The sequence below is a fragment of the Heliangelus exortis genome, chromosome 2, assembly GCF_036169615.1.
Source record: "Heliangelus exortis chromosome 2, bHelExo1.hap1, whole genome shotgun sequence".
NCBI lineage: Eukaryota > Metazoa > Chordata > Aves > Apodiformes > Trochilidae > Heliangelus > Heliangelus exortis.
This window is the reverse complement of record NC_092423.1, coordinates 52,027,184-52,049,028: the sequence shown is the minus strand read 5'-3', so window position 1 is coordinate 52,049,028 and position 21,845 is coordinate 52,027,184. Positions and strand designations below refer to the sequence as shown.

The following is a 21,845-nucleotide window of genomic DNA, read 5'->3' as shown; positions in this document are numbered from 1 at the left end:
ACTTGCTTGAAACACTGTCCTTACAGTCCTTACTCCCTCTATCCCCCTCACCTTTTCAAGTCAAGACTATATTATTACTTTACGCTTTGGAATATAGGACCTGAAGAGCTGCAGTTTTGATTGGTCTGTGGGCAGTAATTCTACTGCTTTAAAGATATGTCTCAGTAGTACAAACAGGATGATACATTTCTTATGAAACCCACAATATTTGAAGGAAGGGAATAAACCCCTTAAAATAAGCTCACAGCTGTTTTCCGTAACTTTCACATGTGATATTTGAAAAAAAATTAGTCCAATAGTAGTTCTTTAGAATACATGGCTTAGGTAACTCTGTGTTGAATCAATTTATGACTCAAAAGACTGTAATGTTAGCCAGACTACATACTTAGCTGTAGCCAGTTGTCCTAATGAACAGTTAAGTACTCTAGGCTGTTTTTCTAGACAGGGACAACAAGCAGATGTACCAATCATAAAAAATAAATACTAAGCAAAAGCTGACAGGTGGCTAAAATTTTAGGGCCTTCTTCCCTCCTCTTGATGCTCTTAATTAAATAAGGGTTAATACATGTTCTGTGGGTAACATGGGAAGATTAAGATTCTAAAGACATTTTTCTTTATATTTAATCTATGTTCATTCAGTAGAAGATAGTGACATTCATAGTCTTTAAGAAAATTTAATGCTGTTAAATAGTTGACTAAACTAATTCTTCATTCTTACAAAGCAAACTCTTCTCTCAGTTTTCGACGATACTGCTTCTTTGGTTTCATTGTGTTGAAATAAGCTAATTTTATAACATCAGGCCACACTGCTGGACAAGGACTCCCACAGATTCGACTGTATCAAAAAGGAGGAAAAAAAAAACAGGGTATGAGATCCAAAGTGAGCAAAGCAGTCATTTTATTATTGCATGTACAGTGAATACAAAAATAATTTTAATGTTCAGGTTTTTTAGCTAAAAAATCCCTTCCATCCAATGCCTAACACTATTAAAGAATCGTGACTTGCCTGTGAAACGTAATCACCCCACACATATTGAACTTACTTTAAGAAGTCCACTGTTTCTGCCTCACCCCATGAATGTTTTGAAAAATGTAACCAACAATGTCTGAATAGTACTCCAGGTACTTGTGTTGGAAAACCAGCTAGCCCAGGTTTAGAGAGCTAATTAATTTTTAAGTCATTTGTTCACAACGCCAGTTAAGAAAGATACACCAAATGGCTGAAACAGCACTTTTGACTGAGAATTTAGTTGACACTGAAGACAAATGGGGAAAAAAATTCTCAGGAAAGCCTAAGGGCAAAAGCAAGATCCAACCACTAGAAAACCTGTACGTTTTTTACTTAGGTTATGAATTTTATGTCTCAAGTCTCAACTATCTCCACAAAGGGAGTTGCCCATAGTCTTATTTCTCCCTCTCATTTTGTCCCCTCCAATTCTGTCCAAGCAGGGATGGCTAAGCACAGGCTGACTGACACCTCACTTCTGAGCAGAACTACTTAAAGGGCATTTTACACTACATGCAAGATTTCAAACTCTAATGCAAGCAGTCATTAAAGGACATTTTGCAAATACTTGTCCTTAGTTCACCCCTCCCATTAGATCTAAGCAGTTAATCTAAGAAGCCTAGTGATCTATTAGCTATGCCCTGAATTCTATGCAAACCAATCTAACTTTATGCTGGTTGGGGTATGCAACTTTCAGAAGTGAAAATGAAAATAATAAGTCTATCTTTTCCTATCATAATTTACTTCATCTCTATCTTTGAACACTAAAGTGAGAAAGGATAAATGTAGAATTATTGATTTGAACGTGATGGTGGCAGAGATGATGGTAAAACCACACAGCATCAGTGAAGAGGAAAAACAGAGCTACAAACAGGATCTTCCAGCAGGAGAAGGAAATTGCAAAATTTTAGTTTGCTGTACAGGTGGTGTAACACAAAAGATAAAAAATTTTAGGCAAGTGTGCTGTGAGGTGCTTCAATGCCACCTAGTGCTCAAAAGGAAAAATCTTCCAACTCACAAGTTTAATTCTTGCACTCTGAACAACAGATATGCTTTGCACCTCCTAGAAAATTAATTCTTTCACATTCGCTAGTAACACAATGCACAGAAATATGCTATTGTTTAATTTATTTTGAAAAACATCTAAATATACAGCTTTACAATATTTTTGTTGACTTAACTTTTGATATACTATTGACCATTTGATGTTTGGGTTCTTTAAGTTCTGCAGGACTCACTCTCTTTTCCCCATGTTTCTAGGAAGAGAACCTCTCCTCACTTACAAGTCAATTATATTAGAATCAAGAGAAATTTTTGCTTGCTGAATAAAGGGAGGAAAAAAAGAAGACGCTCTGATTCCACTGAGTTATATACCTATTACTCCATGATTTATTGAGATAAAGAATGAAGCAGAATTTTTACCTCCATAAAGTGTCCGGCAGTTTGTGAGGGAACAGAAATATGCCCACAAAAATAATAAAGCTCAGGTGTGTATATGGATGGCTTGAAACAAGAACTCAAGGCCAGCAGCATGCGAAGTACCTACTCCTCCCAAATCTCACTTGCCATTATTATCCATGCTTTCATTTTGATTTGCTGTAAGTCGTAATATGATCTTAAAAAATAATGGGCATTTTGACTATGTTCTCTTTACAGCTTCAGTAATAAGGAATTCCAGATGCTCTACAAAAATCCCTCCTATTATTCAACTGCACGTTGTTAGGACCACAGAATATTCACAAAAAAAACCCCAAACCTTCTCCATGTCTGAGCAAAACTCATTCGCTGTATATGCTCCTCAAAAACTCTAACATCTCAATCAGGGTGACAACTGAGTATCTGTTAATGTTTGCAGTGCATTATCTCTGATTTTAACACTAACAAAAGAAACCTGACAGTTTATGAAGCACCTACTACGTGTCAGTGCTTGCAAATTACCTTATAAGTTCCAGTTGAGCAAGTTCCTGATTTGCTTGAAATATTGGCTTTTTTGTAAAAAGTTCACCCAGGATGCAGCTGTAAAACAGTTTTGCACAATTTCATCATTATGGCTTTCAATACAGATTGACAGAAATATTTAAGACTTTTTTTTTTTCCTTGTTTTTATCCTTGCTACACTTTTGTACCAAACTCTTACCCACAACTCCAGACATCAATAGCTGGTGTGTATCTCTCTTCTCCAAGCAGAAGTTCAGGAGGCCGATACCATAAGGTAATAACTTTGTTGGTATATGGTCGGCTGTTGGGAGGAGGAAAAAGAGAGGACTATCATTTTATTATGATCTCACTTCTGAAAAAGTGATACTTTGAGGACTTTGTTCTGTATAGCGTTTCACTCCCTTTCCCTAACTTAAGTCCTGCAAAGCTGCAACTGCTTAAAAACTAATGCAACCATCTCACCAAAGCTATCAAAGGACAAATAATAACCTCATAGCCATCTCGGTACTATGTGAATCATGTATCTCAATTATTATTCGGATAGCAATACTGCACATTTATTATGTTGCTAGTCATTTGAGAAGAACAATCTGCTTGGATAAAACCTGTAATTTTTGGGCAACTACTGGTAATTAAAAAACTGAATATAGGACTTCTACAAGCACTTTGAAAAGAAGTCACTTCCCCCTCTGTAAGTAGAAGCAAAAAAGATGAAGCTTTTTTATTGAACAATTTTGACTCCAAAGCCTGTAATGCTTCCAGTATCTTCCTGTATTTCACAGCATCTTTAATTCTCTACAGCTCTAACCAGAAGTTTTGGTCAATTTCCATCCCCACTAAGGCAAGGACTTCTACTGTCTTCGACACACATTTTTTTTGTGGACAGGCTAAGATACAGCATAAAGAATTCAGAATGGAAGGCAGAAAACACATGTTGGGTTTTGGTTTTATTTTAACTGTGGTGATCCCAAAATTGTCTCAGTTTTAATAACTCACTCTCATCAACACTAGGTAACTCCAAACAGAAAGCAACATTAAGCATGGAGTTCAAATATCTGTAGCAACACCCAAGTCTTCTTTTCATTAAACCCCCCCTCCCCAGTTACTATTTAAAATGTAGTTAAAATATTGTTTTTTAATTCTTTGGGAAACAAACCCATCATTTATCATACTTATCTCTGAAGTAAGCATCACTCTATGAAATGTTTACATGGTATGGTCTTTACAGATACACCACTCATATATATTAGTATATGGTGTTTTTTATTTGAACAGATGTTTTCTTATACAATCTGTCGTATCTCCTGCTCCAAACATATTAAATCCACCAGAATAACATGTTAAGGTGCACAACTACAACTGATGGGAGTTTATTTTAAATTAATTTTTAACATCATTCCTATTATGATCCTACTAAATTACATGCCCTTTTGAAAAACATGTATATACGAATCTGAACAACAGTAAAATTAATGTAAAATAAATTAATTTAAAGCAGCAGTTATACACTTGCTGATATACATTAATTATGTCCGTAACTGGAGGTCAGAAGCTAATCAGAAGGAAAATGAATGACAAAAGAATTCCAAGAATCTATTAATAAGTTTCTAATAATCCTCCCAAGATCAACTGGCAACTCTATTAGCTAGCATAATTATTTTAATCTTGGTTTCATTTATGGATAATGGTGTAATAATGTTGCTGTTTGATATATAGTAAAATCTGTTATTTGCACTATGAAGGCAGTGAACTTTCAATCGTTCAGTTCTTAACGAACAGTTAGTTATACAAGCAAAATTTAAATTAATTTAAAACTGACACTAAAAAAAAAAACAAACAATGCTAAACCAGAAAAAAAATTTGGTCGCACATTAAAATAAGATGGTATGATGGCATAAACACCTTTAACCCAGCAGCTGCTTAAGATTATCATACCCTACTACTATATTCTACAGTTTTCATAACTGTACTTAAGCAAATGATCCTGACCTAACAGCTCAGAACACAGTGAAACCAATGCTAATAGGTTCAGGAAGCAGCTCACAGCTCTGTGAGAAAACAATAATCTCATAAAGCTAAAATTATGGATATGATTTCCCAAATTAGGCATGCAGAAATCAAATTAAGATCAGGTAGCTAATATACTCTCTTTATCCAACCACTCAATGTACAAGTGTAGTGAACATTCAGCCTGAATTTTGAAAATCCAGTTTCACATAACACATGACATTACAATGTAATTATTGAAGCTCTTAATCATAAAAACTGTGCACCTGTTTTCTGGAGTACAAACATAATGAAGCCAAGAGCAACAGAAGCACAAGTCACAAGAAGTTTGAGAATAACTTTTATTTAATAAAACTTGTTTTATTTTAATAAAACTTGAAACTCTGTTTCCAGCAGATTCAACAGCACTGACTGCCTAAAGAATACAATGAACCCCTTCAAATGTAAGGTTAAATCTTAAACAAAAGTAATGCTTTTTGAAAAAGAAACTGTATAATAATTTGTGTCAGCAAAAAAATTTCACTTTCCCTAAATAAGCTTTTGCTAGGTATAACAACAGGAAGAATATTAGATTTATAGGACCAGAAATTTATAGTATAAACCTGCATTTTGATGCAACCTACTTCTGATCTGCAATTCTTCATTTCCAATCAATATATGGTCACTCTCTACAGTTATTTATCCAGAACACATGGAAAAGCAATACACTTTCACAGAGTTTTGTAGTTTTATGCAGTGTAAGACAACATGAAATTCTTTTTCCTAAGGAAATACTGGTATTAGAGTACAACATCTGCTCTTAAACAAAACAGTCTTCTGGCCCTTATAATACTTAGAGTTAGCAAAAAAATTAAATTTCTGTGTCCTTTTTCACAGTATAATTATCTTACCTTTCTTCTGAGTTGTACAGCCGAGCAAGCCCAAAATCTGCAAGCTTTATCTGCCCTCTGGTGGGAAAAGCAAATAATTATTTAGTGGTTAATCCTGTTGAGATTTTCTCCCCACAAATCAGGTGAAGTTTGAGATTTTGAGACAGCTGCAACTGACCTTCACCAAACTACATTAATAAGGAGGCAATGCCTTACAATCTGTGCATCTCTTCAGTAAATGAATACACTAACTCACTGAACAGCAAAAACAAGTAAGCAAAATTAGGTATTCTCATCAAATGGCATTTACATCACAGGATGTTAGTAAAAATTCTGGTGTATACTGTAAAGTATTCCAATCGGTAACTTTGCAGGAAAAAAATGAAGCAGGAAACTGCTATTTTCTCACAGCTCACTGCTAGCATAAGCATTCATACTAGCAACAACTATCAGCAGTCATACTTCCTTCTAGGAAACTGTCCAAGTTCTGTTCTGGTCTCATGAAGTTTAAATACAGCCTTTAAATCAGGGTGACTGACCAGATAAGGGCTTCTATTTTTGCCAGCAGTCAACTTGCTGAATAACACAACCAGAAGTTCCTATCTGTAAAGTCTCTGTCATTTAAATAGAAAGCTATCCACAATATATAGCCATCTATTCTCTAGTAGATGAATTTCATGTTGGAATGTTACATGGGCCTTTTTATTTCTGTATTATAAACATTTAAAACTACCATCGCTTTCAAATACATAAAAATGCTACTTTCAAATCAACTTTGTTCCATCAAATAAAGGCAATACTTGCTGATGTATGTAAGAATGACCGTTTTGCAATAATAAAATGCACAGGTTAGGGATTCCATTCCATTTTTCCCCTCAGATGTGTGCTTGGAATTACTGTAACACTTGAAAGAACACCTATAACAAAAAAACGGTCCTCTCAAGTTTACATGCTTATTCCTCAGAAACTGTATTTGTGGAAGATGAATGAATTTTGGCGTAGACATTTAAATTGGGTGCTAAAAGATATATAATCCATGTGTTTGGCTTCAGGCTGTAACTGGTAATTAGGTTTTAAATACACAGGCTAAGAATTATTCAGATAAACTATGAGCTTTTTCTTCTTCTAGCATAGTTTTCTAGAAATGTCAAAGGATGCTCAAAAAATATCCTCAAAGAAAAAACATGTCCTGGATTGGAGAAAGCTCCACCTCTACTATGATGCACACTTCTCCACAGTCAGGTTACACCTCAGTTCCCAAAAGTGCAGAGTCAGCACCACCACTGAAGATTACCAGGCAAGCCAGATGAAGTGAATAGGCACAGTGAGAGATATAAAGGTATGTGTACATCTTTTTTAAGAGACTGTTTCATAATCTGGCCAAAACTGCATAGGATGCAGAGCTGAAAATAAACTCATACTAATTTGTTGTAAGAGAAGAAGATGGAAAAAAAAAGGAAAATTTAAATTGGAGAGAGTTGGGACAAAACTAGAGTCCCACCAGAAGAGACCCTTGATCTATTTAATTTTGCCCAGTATTTAATCTCCAATTGGAGCTGCAAATTTTAGGAAGAACATGTAAATTTGCTCACTTTGAGGCCCATCTTCCTTTTACTTAACCAACACCCACAAATCACTGAGTTAAAGGATGCTAAACAGGTATTCCTGTCTATTCCATTTGCAGGTGTGGCCCTTGTCTATGAATGTGTTTTATCTTTTCAGATCTCCTGACCCTACCCAGAAAATCTCTTGTGACAACAAATCCCAGAATCCTGACTATGTGCTCTATAAAGATATTCTTTTTTTTTTTTTTCTGCTATAAACCTTGCTTTAACAGCTTCTCCCTTGTTTTAGTACTGCTGGATTTGATGAAGATTTCTGTACTTAAGTCATCTGCTATCTATACACAGGGTTTTTATTTGCTGCTGATGAACATTGAGCAAAATCATGTTTACTAATACAATTTGTAATTACAAGTGGTTGAATAAACAAATTCTTCTCCCAGTTTGACTATGGCTGTAACTGCAAGCCAAAGCATGTCTGAACATGCTTTATTGAAGAGTCTTTTAAAGCATTACCCTGACGGAAGGAGATAAAGACCTCAGAATTATGTCAAAGAACCACCCTACCCACACTTCATCTTGGAATGAGATGGCAAAAAAAAAAAACAAAAACAAAAACAAAACACAAACATTTATGTCCTAAAATTGTTTTAATGTATTTGAACTCAGTTAATTTCGCCCCATAATATGGCCTAAAAGATTAAAGTTCCTACTGTTTTAAAACAAATAAATTTAACAAACAATTGCAGGACCCAGTGTTAAGCAGCAACATTAACACATCAGTATTTTACAACCAATTTTAAAGAAACTAGGCAATATAAAAAAAAGTTCTGTTGAAGATTTAAAGCAGGTAAACTTTGAAGATTAAAATAAAGATTAAAAGATGTTGTTAACATACAATTTTTAACATTCATGTAATATCCATACCTATTATTTAGTAGAATATTTGAACATTTGATATCTCTGTGCAAAAAATTCTTCTTATGGCAATAGGCCAATCCCTCCATCAGCTGTCTCATAAAAGATTTAATATGATTTTCATTAAAATGAACCAAACCAGATTCCAGCAGTCCCATCAAGTCATGGTCCATATACTCAAATACCAGGTAAAATGCACCTAGAAAAAGAGAGGGCAGTAGAAACACAGAGAGAGAAATTGAATTAACGGCAGTCAAAAATATTGCTGCTCCCAACTTTTGAAACTTGAAAGCACTTTTCACAAATCTGTTTTTGTTTCCTACAATATTTAAAGCCATAACTCCTACCCAATAACAGCAATGATACAGTGCAGTTAAATGTTTTCATAAAATTGCTTTTCCATGTAAACAGTTATACTAATCAAATGTTTATGAAAGCAAAAATATAAGGCTACTACATGGTGCTTCTAATCTTCCTGTGGTTCTAAATACCCATCCGTTTGGATGGGGAGAAATCTAGAAGCTTCCAGTGTGGAACTGGGTCAGAAATAAGCCTTTCATTCTCAGACTAATTATACCTATAAGACAAGACAAAATGGGAAAGCAGAACTAACCTACTACCAATAGAAGCTCTGCAAAGATGGAGTTCATATTCCAAGTTGCCACATGCATATATATTCAGCATAAAAGAATCTGGTCTTATCTCATATTAGCCTGTGTAATCCCATATATAAAGCTGTAAAAGTCAAGGCTCTTTGTAAGTATTTTTTAAAAAGTAAAAGGCTTGGTGCTTCAAAAGCTGCAATAACCAATCTCCAGCACAACCACTACCAGTAACCGGTATGATCTACTTTTTACTAATAATTCTTCCCCTTCTTCTTAACTCGTGGAGAGAAGATGGTACTGCCCTGAAGAGCTCTAGTGACAATGAAGAAAACATAATCAAGTGGGTCTGTCTACTTTCCATATTTAAAAGCCTCCCTCAAAAAGATTTCAAAACTACCACTCAAAAGTACAAATAGCTTCTGCTCAACAAGAACTCAATACAGGTTCTAGGTCCCAAATAAGAATTTTCAATTCAGAAGCTAGGGAAAGTCTTGGAGCAAAATGAGAAATCAGCTTTCCAAAACATACACACAGTTAAATCCTAATGAACTGGCTTCTTTTCTCATATAGTAGCTGAAAAGGGAAGAAAGAGTGTTAAATCCATTTGTTATTTAACAAAAATAAAGAGATTACTTACACGGTAAGTGTTAAACTTGTAATGAAGATGAGTGTTGAGCAGCTAAACCACAGGCCATTGCATAAGACACTCAAAAGTTCATTGTTTTAAATTTAGGTCCTATTGTTCTGCTCTGTTATACAGAGGAAGCAAAATACTGATCATAAAATAGCCCCATTGCTATGTACAGAGAAGATGGATCAGGAGGTAAATCAAGCCAGTACAAGCTGAATCCACCACTTAAAAAGGAAAGAAGGAAGTATTAAGAGCCATAAAAAACCAAAAGTCTGCTGTGTTACTATTTGCATAACTGAGCTCACCAAAGCAGTTTACCAGTTCAGCACAGTAAAAACATGGAGGTTCCTCATCCTCATCTTTTAAAACAAGAAAGCTAGCAAGCTGGTGTTGGGTCTACATCACTGACAACTGCTGATGCATACTTTAAAATGTTTTGAAACAAACCACCCAATATTAATGCTGCTGTGCCAGAATAATCTAGATTGGCCCTACAGAGAACATCAACTCAACAAAACTTTACAATGATCTTGGTATCTTCTTGCTCTGGAATACAAAGGCAAGTTAAAGCTGTCATGGCAGTAATCCACACTGTGCACATGACAAGGAGGAAGACTGGGAAGGGTCACTGGGATTGCAGACCTGTTAAATGAGAACAGCTGAAAACAGTCTTATTGCTCATATGCGAAGTAGGCTCCAAGCCTGGAGCATTTTTCTGCTCTGGGGATTTCTCACCACTATTTATAATGAACAATCACAACTGATTGTGCTTGAAGGAAATGCCCTTATGCAAGAAGGAAAGCTGACAAAAGGCAGACAGTTCACACATAAAAAAGAGTAGTACCTGGAAGATGACATCTGATTATTTATAATCTTTGCAAGTCTCATCAGGAAACATAGACTGGAAAATTATAAACATTAAATGGTCAGACCAAGAGCAAACGCACAGATCCATTACATTTGTGCATTACTACCTACTTAATACCTACATATTACACAACATTAGAATTTGTTCTAAAAAGAAAAACTGTCAAAATTTAATCTTCATCTGTTATGAGAAGCTATTAAAATTAGCCTACCTAACCATGGAAATCCAGCTATTAAAACCTGATTTTCAGTATTACTCGAACTATATTAAGAAGTGATTGTGGCTGCTAAAAAAGATATCAAGCAAACTGAATTGAAACTTGTTTATTTCTAGACAAACATAGTGCCCTTTTCTGATAAAGATCTACGGTTTTAGCCAACAAAACAGTTATATTAGTTCACTTCTCATTTCAAATCTCCATTGGTTTTCATCAGATTGTTGAATCTGATTATTCTCAAGAAGGAAAAAAGCTATAGATATTTAGGAAGAAGAAACGAGGCACAGAAGGCTTCACAAATGAACTGCGCATAGAAGTATGTTAAGCAGCAGTTTGTTTACGACAGCACAGTCTGAGTTTGATTTTGGTTCATCCTTCAATTCAATTAAAACAAAATGCCAAATATCCATTTCTTAGAAAGGAAAACAGTAACAGCAAATATAATTGTTCTTTCCTTGATGAGGCCAAGATGTTTAACAACTTGGAGGTTACATTTTAGAATCACCATTGGTTTAATCCTAGCTTTTACCAATATCCATGTTTCTGGCAGCAGTGTCACAAAAACACTAAAAGCTCTGTTACAGTGAAGCACACGCAGTTGAAATTAACTCAGAATAACTTGACTTTAAGATTATTCACCTTCCTGCTGCTACATTAGAGACCTGCACTTTCCAATAAGTAAGTACCTGTGGGATGGGATGAAATCTATAGTCCGTTTCCATGTGCTGCAACAAAGCATTAACAAGGGGTTTATGTCTTGGGTGCCCTATTTTCTTTGCTAATACCACACAGCTCATCTCCATTCCTTCATCTACTAATATAAAAAGAAACCTTGATGTCACTGCATGTTGATGAAGCAGCAGCTGGAACAGCTGAACAGTAGTAATATTGCCTACTTCTGAATATGCAATAAGCAATAGCTGACTCTCTTAGGGACGTGCACAATAAATAAAGGAGACTCACATGGATGGAAACAATCTTCACCTTGGTCCTTTTGTTAGCACTTCAAAAAATTAATCTTTTCTACCATTTTATCAGTTAAGATTGATAGGGGTCAGAAAGATAGATACCAGTTTAGAATAATAAAAGATTAAAACATTTCCTCCTCCTGTTCATGTATGTCAAGTCATGGAGCTCTAACAGTAGCTTTTTTTAACCAAAACATGAAATGAGCTGGGGTATGATGAAATAATGCTAACCATACAAGATGGGTAACTTCACAAAATATGGCATTCATGATCTGTAATTAAAAAAAAAATTTCTGAGGAGCAAAAAAACTTAACAAAATATGTTTTGCATTTTTTGCCACATAGAAAGGCTTTGGATTTTTTTGAGTGTCATAAAATCACAAATATGCAGAGTAGAACATCAAGTTACACATTTGTTTCCAAAGTAAGATACACTGCTACAAGCTGGGTAGGGCAGGGCAGAAGGGAGCAGCAGGGGATAATGACCCAAAATCATACTTAAGTGACAGCTTTTAAGCAAGTATTTCCAAATGTAATTTCATAGGAAGGGTGTTTGAATTTTCTCAAAATATCTGATTAGATAGAGATCAGAGGAACCAGGAGACTAGAAATGCTTTATTATATGCAAATTTAATTTAATTCCTTGTATAAATGTACTGTGACAGTATCTCAGAATACAGCAATGCTTTAAAAAAGGGATCCATGCCTCATTCACTGCATGGTATAGAAAATGCTGAGTTGTTGAACAGATTTCAACATTTTGCTCTATACTCACTGTTCAGAATGGGACTCCATCAGATTTTCATTTTGCTAATAAGCCTCCTCAGCTTCTTCTATGCAATACATAGAATTTTCCCCCTTGACTGATTCAAGATAGTTGGGGTATATTTACTCTTCCATTCCCTTAACATTTCTCTCCCACTGCTCAAGATGATAAACTACATTCCAGTTCTAAACAGGATTTTATCAGAGACTGAAAGTTCAATAATCTGTCCGTCAATTCCTTGAAGTTCCTTATATTTAAACTCCTTAAAGTCCCTTAAAGAGATACTAATCTTTTCTTTCTACTCACATTTTACAAACCTATTTTCTAATTTGCAAAACATAAAATAAAGGGCATAGCCATCAAAATCAGTCACTTAGGACTAAAAGAAAGCACCACTGGCACACTCATTTTTCCATTTAGATATCACAAACCTTACTAAAAAGACAAATGTAGCTTAGTCAAAAGATAACTTTTTTTTTTCATTTTTACATTTGCACCCAACATTGTTTTTATTTGATGACAGTGCTATTCCTCATTTCAAGTTCAATCAAACTTTCCTCTTGAAATATATCCAACCTAAAGGCCACACACATGGAAGCATGTTCTGAAACAAATGTGCCAGCCAATGGCATACAGAAGCACTGGAAATAAATACTATCTTTTCCCATAGCAGATTATACAGAAATAGGAAACCAAACAAAAAACTTAAAGCAGAGGAAAAGCAAACCAAACGTATCAGAAATCTCTGACTAATAATCAGGGATTTTTCTCGTTTTGCCATAACATAGGTCAAGCTGAAAAGCCATGCAATTAGTTTTGCACTGATCCCAGACCAGAGTTCAGCACAGCTCACACAAACAGGAAGCACCACTCAAGCAGTCACTTTACTCCTGATAACTTTGCTGTAGCATGAGAACTGTTTGGGTAAAAAGTTTCTACCAGCTATTTCAGGAGCAGCAAGGCAAGCTGTAGACCATCAGGGGTTTCTGGAATTCAGATCAGCTTGGTTTTACTCAATTTCCCAGGAAACCCTGGTAAAGCTAGGCAAATCACAAATAGAAAAGGAACCCTGAAGTGAAGTACACTTTGGTGACTACATGACTGCTGTCACAGCTGCCTTCTAAACCACAAGCTTTCAGACTAAGTACTTGAGAAATTAACCTGCTAGTCATATGACAACACACCACAGAGCCAGTTTCCTTTTAATATGGGTACTACAATACTGTCGAGATAAATACTGACTTCATTCCTTAAAAAAAGGCTGTTAATTCATACTGAAAAAAAAAACCCAAAAACCAAAAAACAAAAAAAACACCCCTAAAGTACAGAATTACGGAAGTGCACACATGTAACTCAAACAGATATCCCACACAAGAAAACAAAAAAACCAAGCTGAGATGTTAACCAGATCATTTAATATAGTCTCACACACCAAATTTTACATCCTCCCCCAGGGTTAGCAATTAAAAATGCCTCTTTCATTCAAAAGAAGGAAGAAGTGTTAGTCAGTACACCTACTGGTTTTACATTAACAACAACAAAAGCTAAATCAGGCAATCTCCACAGATTTGGTAAAAAGAGATCCTGGCAGCCCCATAGATAAACTGATAAAGAGGCAACTGAGAATAGAAGGACCATCTCAGATGCCCGAAGCTGAAAGAGACACCTAAGTCAGATAAATGACAGACTCACTAAAAAAACAAATCAGAGCTGATGAAAGACTAAATAAAAGGACTTTTTTCCAATCATTTACTTTATAACTGATGAGGTGGCTCACCTAACTTAGTTTATGAGGAAATAGCTCTGTGTTTTCAACTTTTGTTTTATATCTTTTTTTTCTCAATTACTGCTGGACAGGAGATGTCACACAAACTTTCTCAGAAAAACCAAACCAAACCAAAAAACACAAACAAAAAAACCACAGCAAAAAACAAACAAAAAACCCAACAACAACAAAAAAATCACTAAGGCAAGATTAGCTTCCACAAAGCACAGTCCTCCTGCTCCAAACTCTGCTCAAAAAGGACATGAACTGAAGTTCATAAACATGAACTGTAATGTGAAGTACCTCTGAACAAATGAAAAGGAAAAACAAAGGAAAGTTAAGCTGCCAGCAGACTTGGTTGCAAGCACTAAGTGTCAGGCTGCTTCTGCACTCTCAATTGCTCCTGCACTAGCTCACCAGAAGAAACCATTTAAATAAATAATTGGAGTTCTGAAATTTTGAATTTGAATGAAATGAAATATGAAATGAAATTCAAATGAAATATGAATGAAAGCTATAGCTCATCAATGCTATCAAGTCAAATAAGGCTTTATGTCCTGAGAAAAGCAGGGGAGGTTTTAGAAGTATGTTCAGCAGACTTCTTATGCAGCTATTACAAAGATGCACACCCACAAGAAAGAACATCAACAATGAGTCTGGTATTCGCATCCTCAAGCTTGTACGTTCACCCAGCTCCCTGTGACAGGCAGGGGAGAAAAGCCTACACAAGAAACATACAAAATGGATACTCATTCTGGCCAAATCCCACAGATACATTTCTGTGGTAGGATGGTGCCTCAGAATCAAGATGTTACATTACCAATTAGTAGCCAGTAATTGCCATTCTCCAACTTCATCATCAAGCATGCCTCATAAACAATGAAGACTGCAAAAGGAAAAACTTCAGATCTTCAGTGCAGCAGACCTATGTATAACCCACTCAGCTGTGTATGTGCCCATCCCACATAAACAACTCTGCTATCTCATCTGCTGTACATCTGTTTATGGAAATGCCCTTATATGTAAACCACTGCTGTGTTAGTGTTTCTTTTTCTAATGGCTTGTCTAGAAAAAAACAAAAGCAATCCCATCTATTAAAGATATACCTATTGTTAAACTTACATGCTAAGCTGACCAGAAAAAAACCCACATTTTTCTTCCACTTTTTTAATAAGTAAAATGCTATTGAAAATATTGAGGGAAATCAAATACCCAAAAGTTTGCAAGACATAGAATTACATCACTTAAAAACAAGTAACATAGTTCAGAGAAAGTTGTACAAGCCAAGCCACTGCTGGTTTGCATGTCAATGTTGCCATCTTAAAAAGTATTCTTAAAACAAGTACCAAGTGTGCCAAATATTTACACAAATGTCAGAAAACTAGACCTGCTGTATTTTAAACACCTGAGATACAACAACAATACACCCTAAAAACCTTAAGAAGGTAGACTAGTAATAGATCAGCCTATGATAGGTGCAATACACAAAATTAACTGCCTGAGTAAGACATCACTACTGCTTTTATAATGGTTCCTTTTTAAGCCCATCAGGCTGCTTCTGTGTCTGCGATGGTTTACTGTAAAAATGACTGAACTTCCTCTTACTTGCATTTCTTTGCTGCATAATGTGTACTACAATTTGGCTACAATGTCTCAGCTATAAATCCCTATTTCAGAACCAACTACTCATTAGGGAAATGCAGAATGCGGTGCCTGAAAAAATAAAAAATCCATCTTTTCACAGACAAATCATAATAGCACAGTCTCATTATCATGCCAATGCTTTCAAGAGACTATCCGAATGCAATTTTATTCTAATATCTCTAGAGAAGCCCCATCCCCTTGCAAATTTTCCCAAAATATAAGGGCTTTAATAACTGCTAATTAAGAATAAAAAAATAAATTGAAAGCAAGATCAAAAGTACACATACACACTTGGACAACGAAAAGACACTTGAAGCTAATGAGACACACAGTTTGAAGTACACAAAAAAAAAAATTTACAATTTATTGATAGACATGGCACCAAGCAGAAAGGGAGAAAATTAATGTGTCATTAAGTTTTAAGTTGAGACTTGGTGTGGTCTCATTAGCCAAGTGGGTTAGACCTAATTAAAAACTCAATACAAGATTCATATGAATAGCCTAAACTGGCTGTTGTAGACTGTCAGAGTTGAGAGAGTTGAGAGCTGACCACTGACTGAACCTGCACGTAGACAGAGAATCTCTTCTGCTTCCTCCATTTAAACACAATACAAAAAAGCCTGTCAGCACTGGGGTACTTTTTCATTTAAACTTCTTCTAGCCTTCAAGATACATGTTTCATTTTGAAAAAAATAACAGAAGCACAATTCAAACAAAATCAAGGCCTACAATGAAAAACATCACTTTAGCATTGAAGCTACAGTACCCTAAATTATATGGTAAAATACTTCAAGGAAAATAAAAGGCTAAAAAAGCTCACAATTAAGAGCTCCCTATTGTTACTGGCCTCCTTAATCTGTGACTTTCAAGAAGTGAAACATCTGTTCCTCTCTCTCCAGCAATACTGGAATCAAGTAAATTTTTTAACCCACAAAACACTTCCAAAAATGTTTCTATGAGCAAAAGGCATAGCTGAGTTAAATAAATACATTCTATTAGTCATGAAATAAAAATTAAAAACCTTTGTCAAGCATTATTATTTGCAAAGGTTTTATAATGACTCTTAACTTCAAGTCTAGTGAAGCAGACCCTGTGCTGGCGTACATACCTTTGTCCTTCTTGAAGTCCAAAGCATCTTCCTTATCTGTCACTATTTCCTTCATGTTGATAATGCTTTGGTGATTAAGCTGTCGAAGAATCTTAATCTCCCGAATGGCTGTTATTGGAAAACCTTCTTTTTCATTATCCAGACGTACTTTCTTTAGTGCCACCATTTCCCCTAAGAAGAAATTTAAATAAAAATCACTGATTAGCAACCAAACTATAGGATTTAGTATTGAATTTGCTTGATTGTTTTTAAAACCCTTCCCATTTGTTACTATTTCTGAATGGATTAAACAGGTAAATATTTTCATACTTGCAAGAAAGACTATGCTGAATGGAAACAGAATTAACCTTTTTTTGGAAACAATCACCTGGAGAAGCAAGACTATAAAGGAAAATTTTTAGCTGCACACTCTAATCCTGTCCTCTTCCCATGTATCTCACTCCCATTATGTCCCAATACTCCACACTGCTTCAACTTAAAAACTAAAGTTTGCAAATTGAGACAAGTGCAGGTGAAGAATGAAAAACTTAAAATCACACTGCTCTTTTTCTTCCACAGATCAGAGAGAATGAACTGTGGCTGGTGAACTACCCTGTGTGATTCAGTTAGTGCTGCAGTGGAAAATAACCAGCATTCAAAACAGGCATAAATAAGAAAAGAGCAGGCAGTCACAGAAAGCTATTCATTTAACATAAAATGATCAAGCAACATACAGCATATATGAAGAATCAATTCCTATGCCTTAGCTGTTTAAAAGTAATGACAACATCCTGAAGTATCACGGTGGTAAATGATTGTTCATTTGAGCAAAAGCTTAAGATGAACTTTAAAATTTACATCACTGTTGTAAAGTTAGTTATACTGCAAGAAAAGTACACAATCTGCAGCACTTCAGGACTGTGTTGCACAGAGACAAAATTATCTTCCTACTATCAGTATTGACTACTAGAGACATTAGAGGGCAGAATTTTACTTACAATTTCACAACACAAAGACAAGATCATAATATCTTATTAAATTTAGAATTGTAAGGTTATTTTTTTTTTAAACTTACCTGTATCTTTATCTCTGGCTTTGTAAACCTGTCCATAAGTGCCTTCACCAATAATACCAATGATATCAAACTTATCCACGCAGCGCTTTCCCCAGTCTATTTCTTTTTCTTTTGTTTCTCCGTGTCGTGGTCCACATATTCTAGAAACAACAAGCTTTTCTAAGAATACAGCTGATATATCTAAGGATTGTCATAGCCTTGAAAAAACCCCAACATTGAATACTTATAAAATTTCATTAGAAAACTGGCTTACTACCATTAATTGGCAACAAACCATGCAGCTTAATTCAAACCTCATGAATATTTAAAAACTCATTAAAAAGCAGAAATGTTTAAAGATAAATAGATCCTAAAGAAACTATTACAACTTCTATTTGCTTGACAAGCTTTAAAAAAAAAAAAGGATAATAAACATACTTTGGTCTTCTCTTGCTGTGTAACTGAACTACTGGTTTTTTTTCTTCAGGACTTTTAGAAAGTTCAGCTCCTCCAGGCAGCTCAGGTGGAAGTGGCAAATCTGCAAGCAGGTGGCGAAGTTTCTTCTCTGCTTCTTTAACTGACTTCACAGAGAGATTCTCTCGCAAACTATTTTAAGAGACAATTTTGCTAGTAAGTTGAACACCCCAGAATAAAATTAATACACATAAAGGAAAACCTACTGGAATGATTTTTAAAAATACATTCTAGGCTGCTGATGCGTCAAATTTTTGAAATCTTTTCTCTTAGAATTTGCAGGACTTTGATTTATGCTTTACAAATTACTCAGAAACAGGTCTCTGGAAGACACACAGCTAACTACCAAAATTCTACAGACACTATGAAATCAGATCTTTCTGGTAAAAGCTGAGGCCAGATGACACAGCAAGCCTTACCAGGCAAGACTAATTCTGTCACACAAGCTTCTTTTTAAGCTTATGACCTAGACTATTAAAAATACATAGATACCAGGAGCTGCCAGACAGAGGTGTAGTGATTCCAGGCGACTCTGACTGGCTGACTCATATTAAAGGAAATACTACTCTACTCCAGTTCACTACAATGTTACTCTCCAGAGATAATGAGCTTTGCAGTTACAATAACACTGCAGGCTATTACAAGGCAGTCTGCATCACTCTATTTTCAGATTCTAACCTCACAGTTACTGAAACACTCAGGTTCAACATGTTTCTAGTGATCAATATAGAAATCAAGTGGGGGGGGAAGGGGGGAAGAGAAAAATATTGCCAATTTTTTTCCTGCATGGATTACTGAAATGTAACCATTTTTAAAATCATCAACCATAATTAGGTAACAGATACCAACAGTCAAACTCAGTATCCCCCCAAATCCCCAATCAAAATACTCCAAAGACAAGTACAGCAATATACACTCCATTAACAATTAGAGAGATAATAATTCTAGAGATGCTCTTCCCACTCTAATGGGAAAATTCTGAAAACCATAATATTTGTGCAGATTTTTTTTTTAAGCAAATGGTTCCATTTTACCAGAACTTCCTGGAATTTAGCTAGATTTGTGCAGCTACTACATTTCCAGCAATTTTCAAGCCACAACCATCTCTAAACTTCACATAATTATGTAACTGTTCCTCCCCTACAAAATTCTCATATAGTATTTTCTCTTTAAATTTCAAACTGTCATGGCATCAAGAAAGCTTCATCTTGTTTTGTGGGAACATTTTCCAAGACAATGTTTTGGCAAATGCAGATACTGCCACAGCATCCTCTCTGGGAACCTTTTCTTTATGTTTTTCTGCAATTTCTTATCTACTTAGTTCCATTAAGCAGGAACCTCCGTAAATATTAATGTCTTCCACCACAAAGAATGCTTATTTTCTCCCCTGTATTAATTGCAATTAGCAATCTTTTTATAATCAAATAAAGCATTCCAGTGTTTGGCATATGTATGTGCTTTCCTATGAAAACACAACACTTTGATGCCTTCTACCAGTTCTCAGGCTGCCACTGTCTTAATCTGAAAAGGCACCTCAAGCAAGCACATACTGCCCTCATCACAAATATAACTGTTAGCATGCCATGAAAAATAAATCACCTTTGGATACTCCATGAAATTATCATGGTAAACAAAAATGCTTAATTTTTAAGTTCATGTATTTTTGTTTCTCTATTCTGACCGCAAACTTTCAGTATGAGAGATTCTAATTTTAAAAGGAATGCATAAAAACTGACTCAGACAAGAGCAGCCTTTTTTTCAGGTCTGTTAAATTACACAGCATTGACCACCAGAACACTTCTCCCTTTCAGCTAACCTACACAGTGGTTTTGCATCACTACAGTACCATTAGGCAGTTTATTTGTGGATTTATGAGATTCTTACTGAAACTCACAAGTGACATTATGAATCAGTCAGTTCCACATAGCATCAAGCTTGCTTTATTGGAACAATATCCCCATAGTAACTCTAAAGTAAATACCTTTGCCCTCCTCCCTCCCTAAAAAACATTCATCGCTTCTCTTAAAATGATTTCATCTTTATCATGACTTGCAATCACAACCATTCTGATCTCAGGTTTGTAACATCCTATAGGCAAAACTAAGCAAAGCATAAATGACACTCATTATTATATTATTTGTCATTAATTTTTCTAACGCAGCTGTTTGCAAGACTTAGGCTTCTTTTTTTTTTTTTTTTTTTTTAAAGGAGAATGAGCAAAGTGCTGATAAAACCATTTAATTTTACTTTAACTCCTTTGTCCTATATATAAACCAGGCATAACATTAAAATACTACTAGGAAGAAGCAATTAACTTCAAGATAAAATCTCATTTCATATTATCACAATTAACACTGCAGTACCAAGCACAGATTTAGTTAAACTAGTTAGCCTAGTTTTTAGTTGAAACAGTAAATTTTGTTCTCAAATAACAGTGTCAGAAGTCCTATTTACCTAGAGATGGCTGTCTCAAACTTAAATGCAACAAGTTTACCAAACAGATGTGATTCTGAACAACTGGACCGACATTTGCTAGAGTTCTGAAGGGTAAGAAACAAGATTTCTCTTTTACTATTACTAAAAAAAATAACTAATACCTTGTTAGATTCTACTTATTTGCTAAGGCCTCCAATCCATCCTAATATTTAACATAGCATTAAAATATTAGCAGGCACAAGATAAACATTTAACTATTGTTACTAAGCAAAGAAACACTACATATTTCTCAAAGAATGAGAGAAGACAGGCTAGTTTCACAGATATGGAATATACATGAAAGCACCTTATAAGGTTTTGAGTTTTCCTTTTACAGTTTATTACAAAGACATATCACACAAATTAGTTATTAATTCAATGCTAAAAAAACAGTTTTACTTGTGAGTTGTTTTCTCACATACATGTGAGAGGCATGTAACATGAAAACAAACGTAACTCTTTTCAATTTCATCACCAAAACCAAAAGAAAAACAGTAAATTACCACTCAAAAGTCTAATTCTCCAATAAGAATCACATCATGCATTCTCTTGTTGGGACTATGAGAAGCCTGAATGTAATGTAAACTCAAATGTCAGCTGGACATGAATTTCTACGTTATGCTTCAAAAGTTAATAGAAATGACATGGATCACACTTCCTCTATACATACTCAAAAATCATACCTATCTCTGAGATAAATTACTCTAGAATAACAGACAGCTCTAAAAACAATTCCTTGTAAAGGGGAGAGAATCTTGACCTCAAAGCCCAGCTAATTTAAGTAGTTCTACATACTGCTATTGTATTCAGCTTTTCCCCACAAGTATGCACGTTAATACCAAATTTGCAATTATGAATCCTTGAATGCATCCTTGCTACAGTTCCAAAACTATTATGTACCAGCAATTTCACATCATCTCTTTACTGTACTTTGTATTGAAAGATTCCTCCTAGACCAAATGCTTCTCTTTTTGAGAACTAGTTGAATTAG

General features: G+C 35.1%; 1 protein-coding gene across 12 annotated transcripts in view; it reads right to left on the bottom strand.

The window, feature by feature from the left end:
- Window positions 1-21,845, bottom strand: part of CDK13 (cyclin dependent kinase 13) — a 45,874-nt gene that overhangs the window by 12,318 nt on the left and 11,711 nt on the right. For 6 of the 12 annotated variants that reach the window (XM_071736151.1, XM_071736156.1, XM_071736157.1 and 3 more), the window contains exons 3-11: window positions 18,344-18,511; window positions 17,927-18,066; window positions 16,873-17,043; window positions 14,941-15,021; window positions 8,310-8,499; window positions 5,842-5,898; window positions 3,144-3,245; window positions 2,945-3,022; window positions 719-835 (exon numbers count right to left, since the gene is read on the bottom strand). In XM_071736151.1, the coding sequence (XP_071592252.1) occupies window positions 719-835; window positions 2,945-3,022; window positions 3,144-3,245; window positions 5,842-5,898; window positions 8,310-8,499; window positions 14,941-15,021; window positions 16,873-17,043; window positions 17,927-18,066; window positions 18,344-18,511 (1,104 nt within the window). The remainder of the gene's footprint in view (window positions 1-718; window positions 836-2,944; window positions 3,023-3,143; window positions 3,246-5,841; window positions 5,899-8,309; window positions 8,500-14,940; window positions 15,022-16,872; window positions 17,044-17,926; window positions 18,067-18,343; window positions 18,512-21,845) is intronic. The other 6 variants (XM_071736161.1, XM_071736162.1, XM_071736155.1 and 3 more) reach the window with 2 other exon arrangements.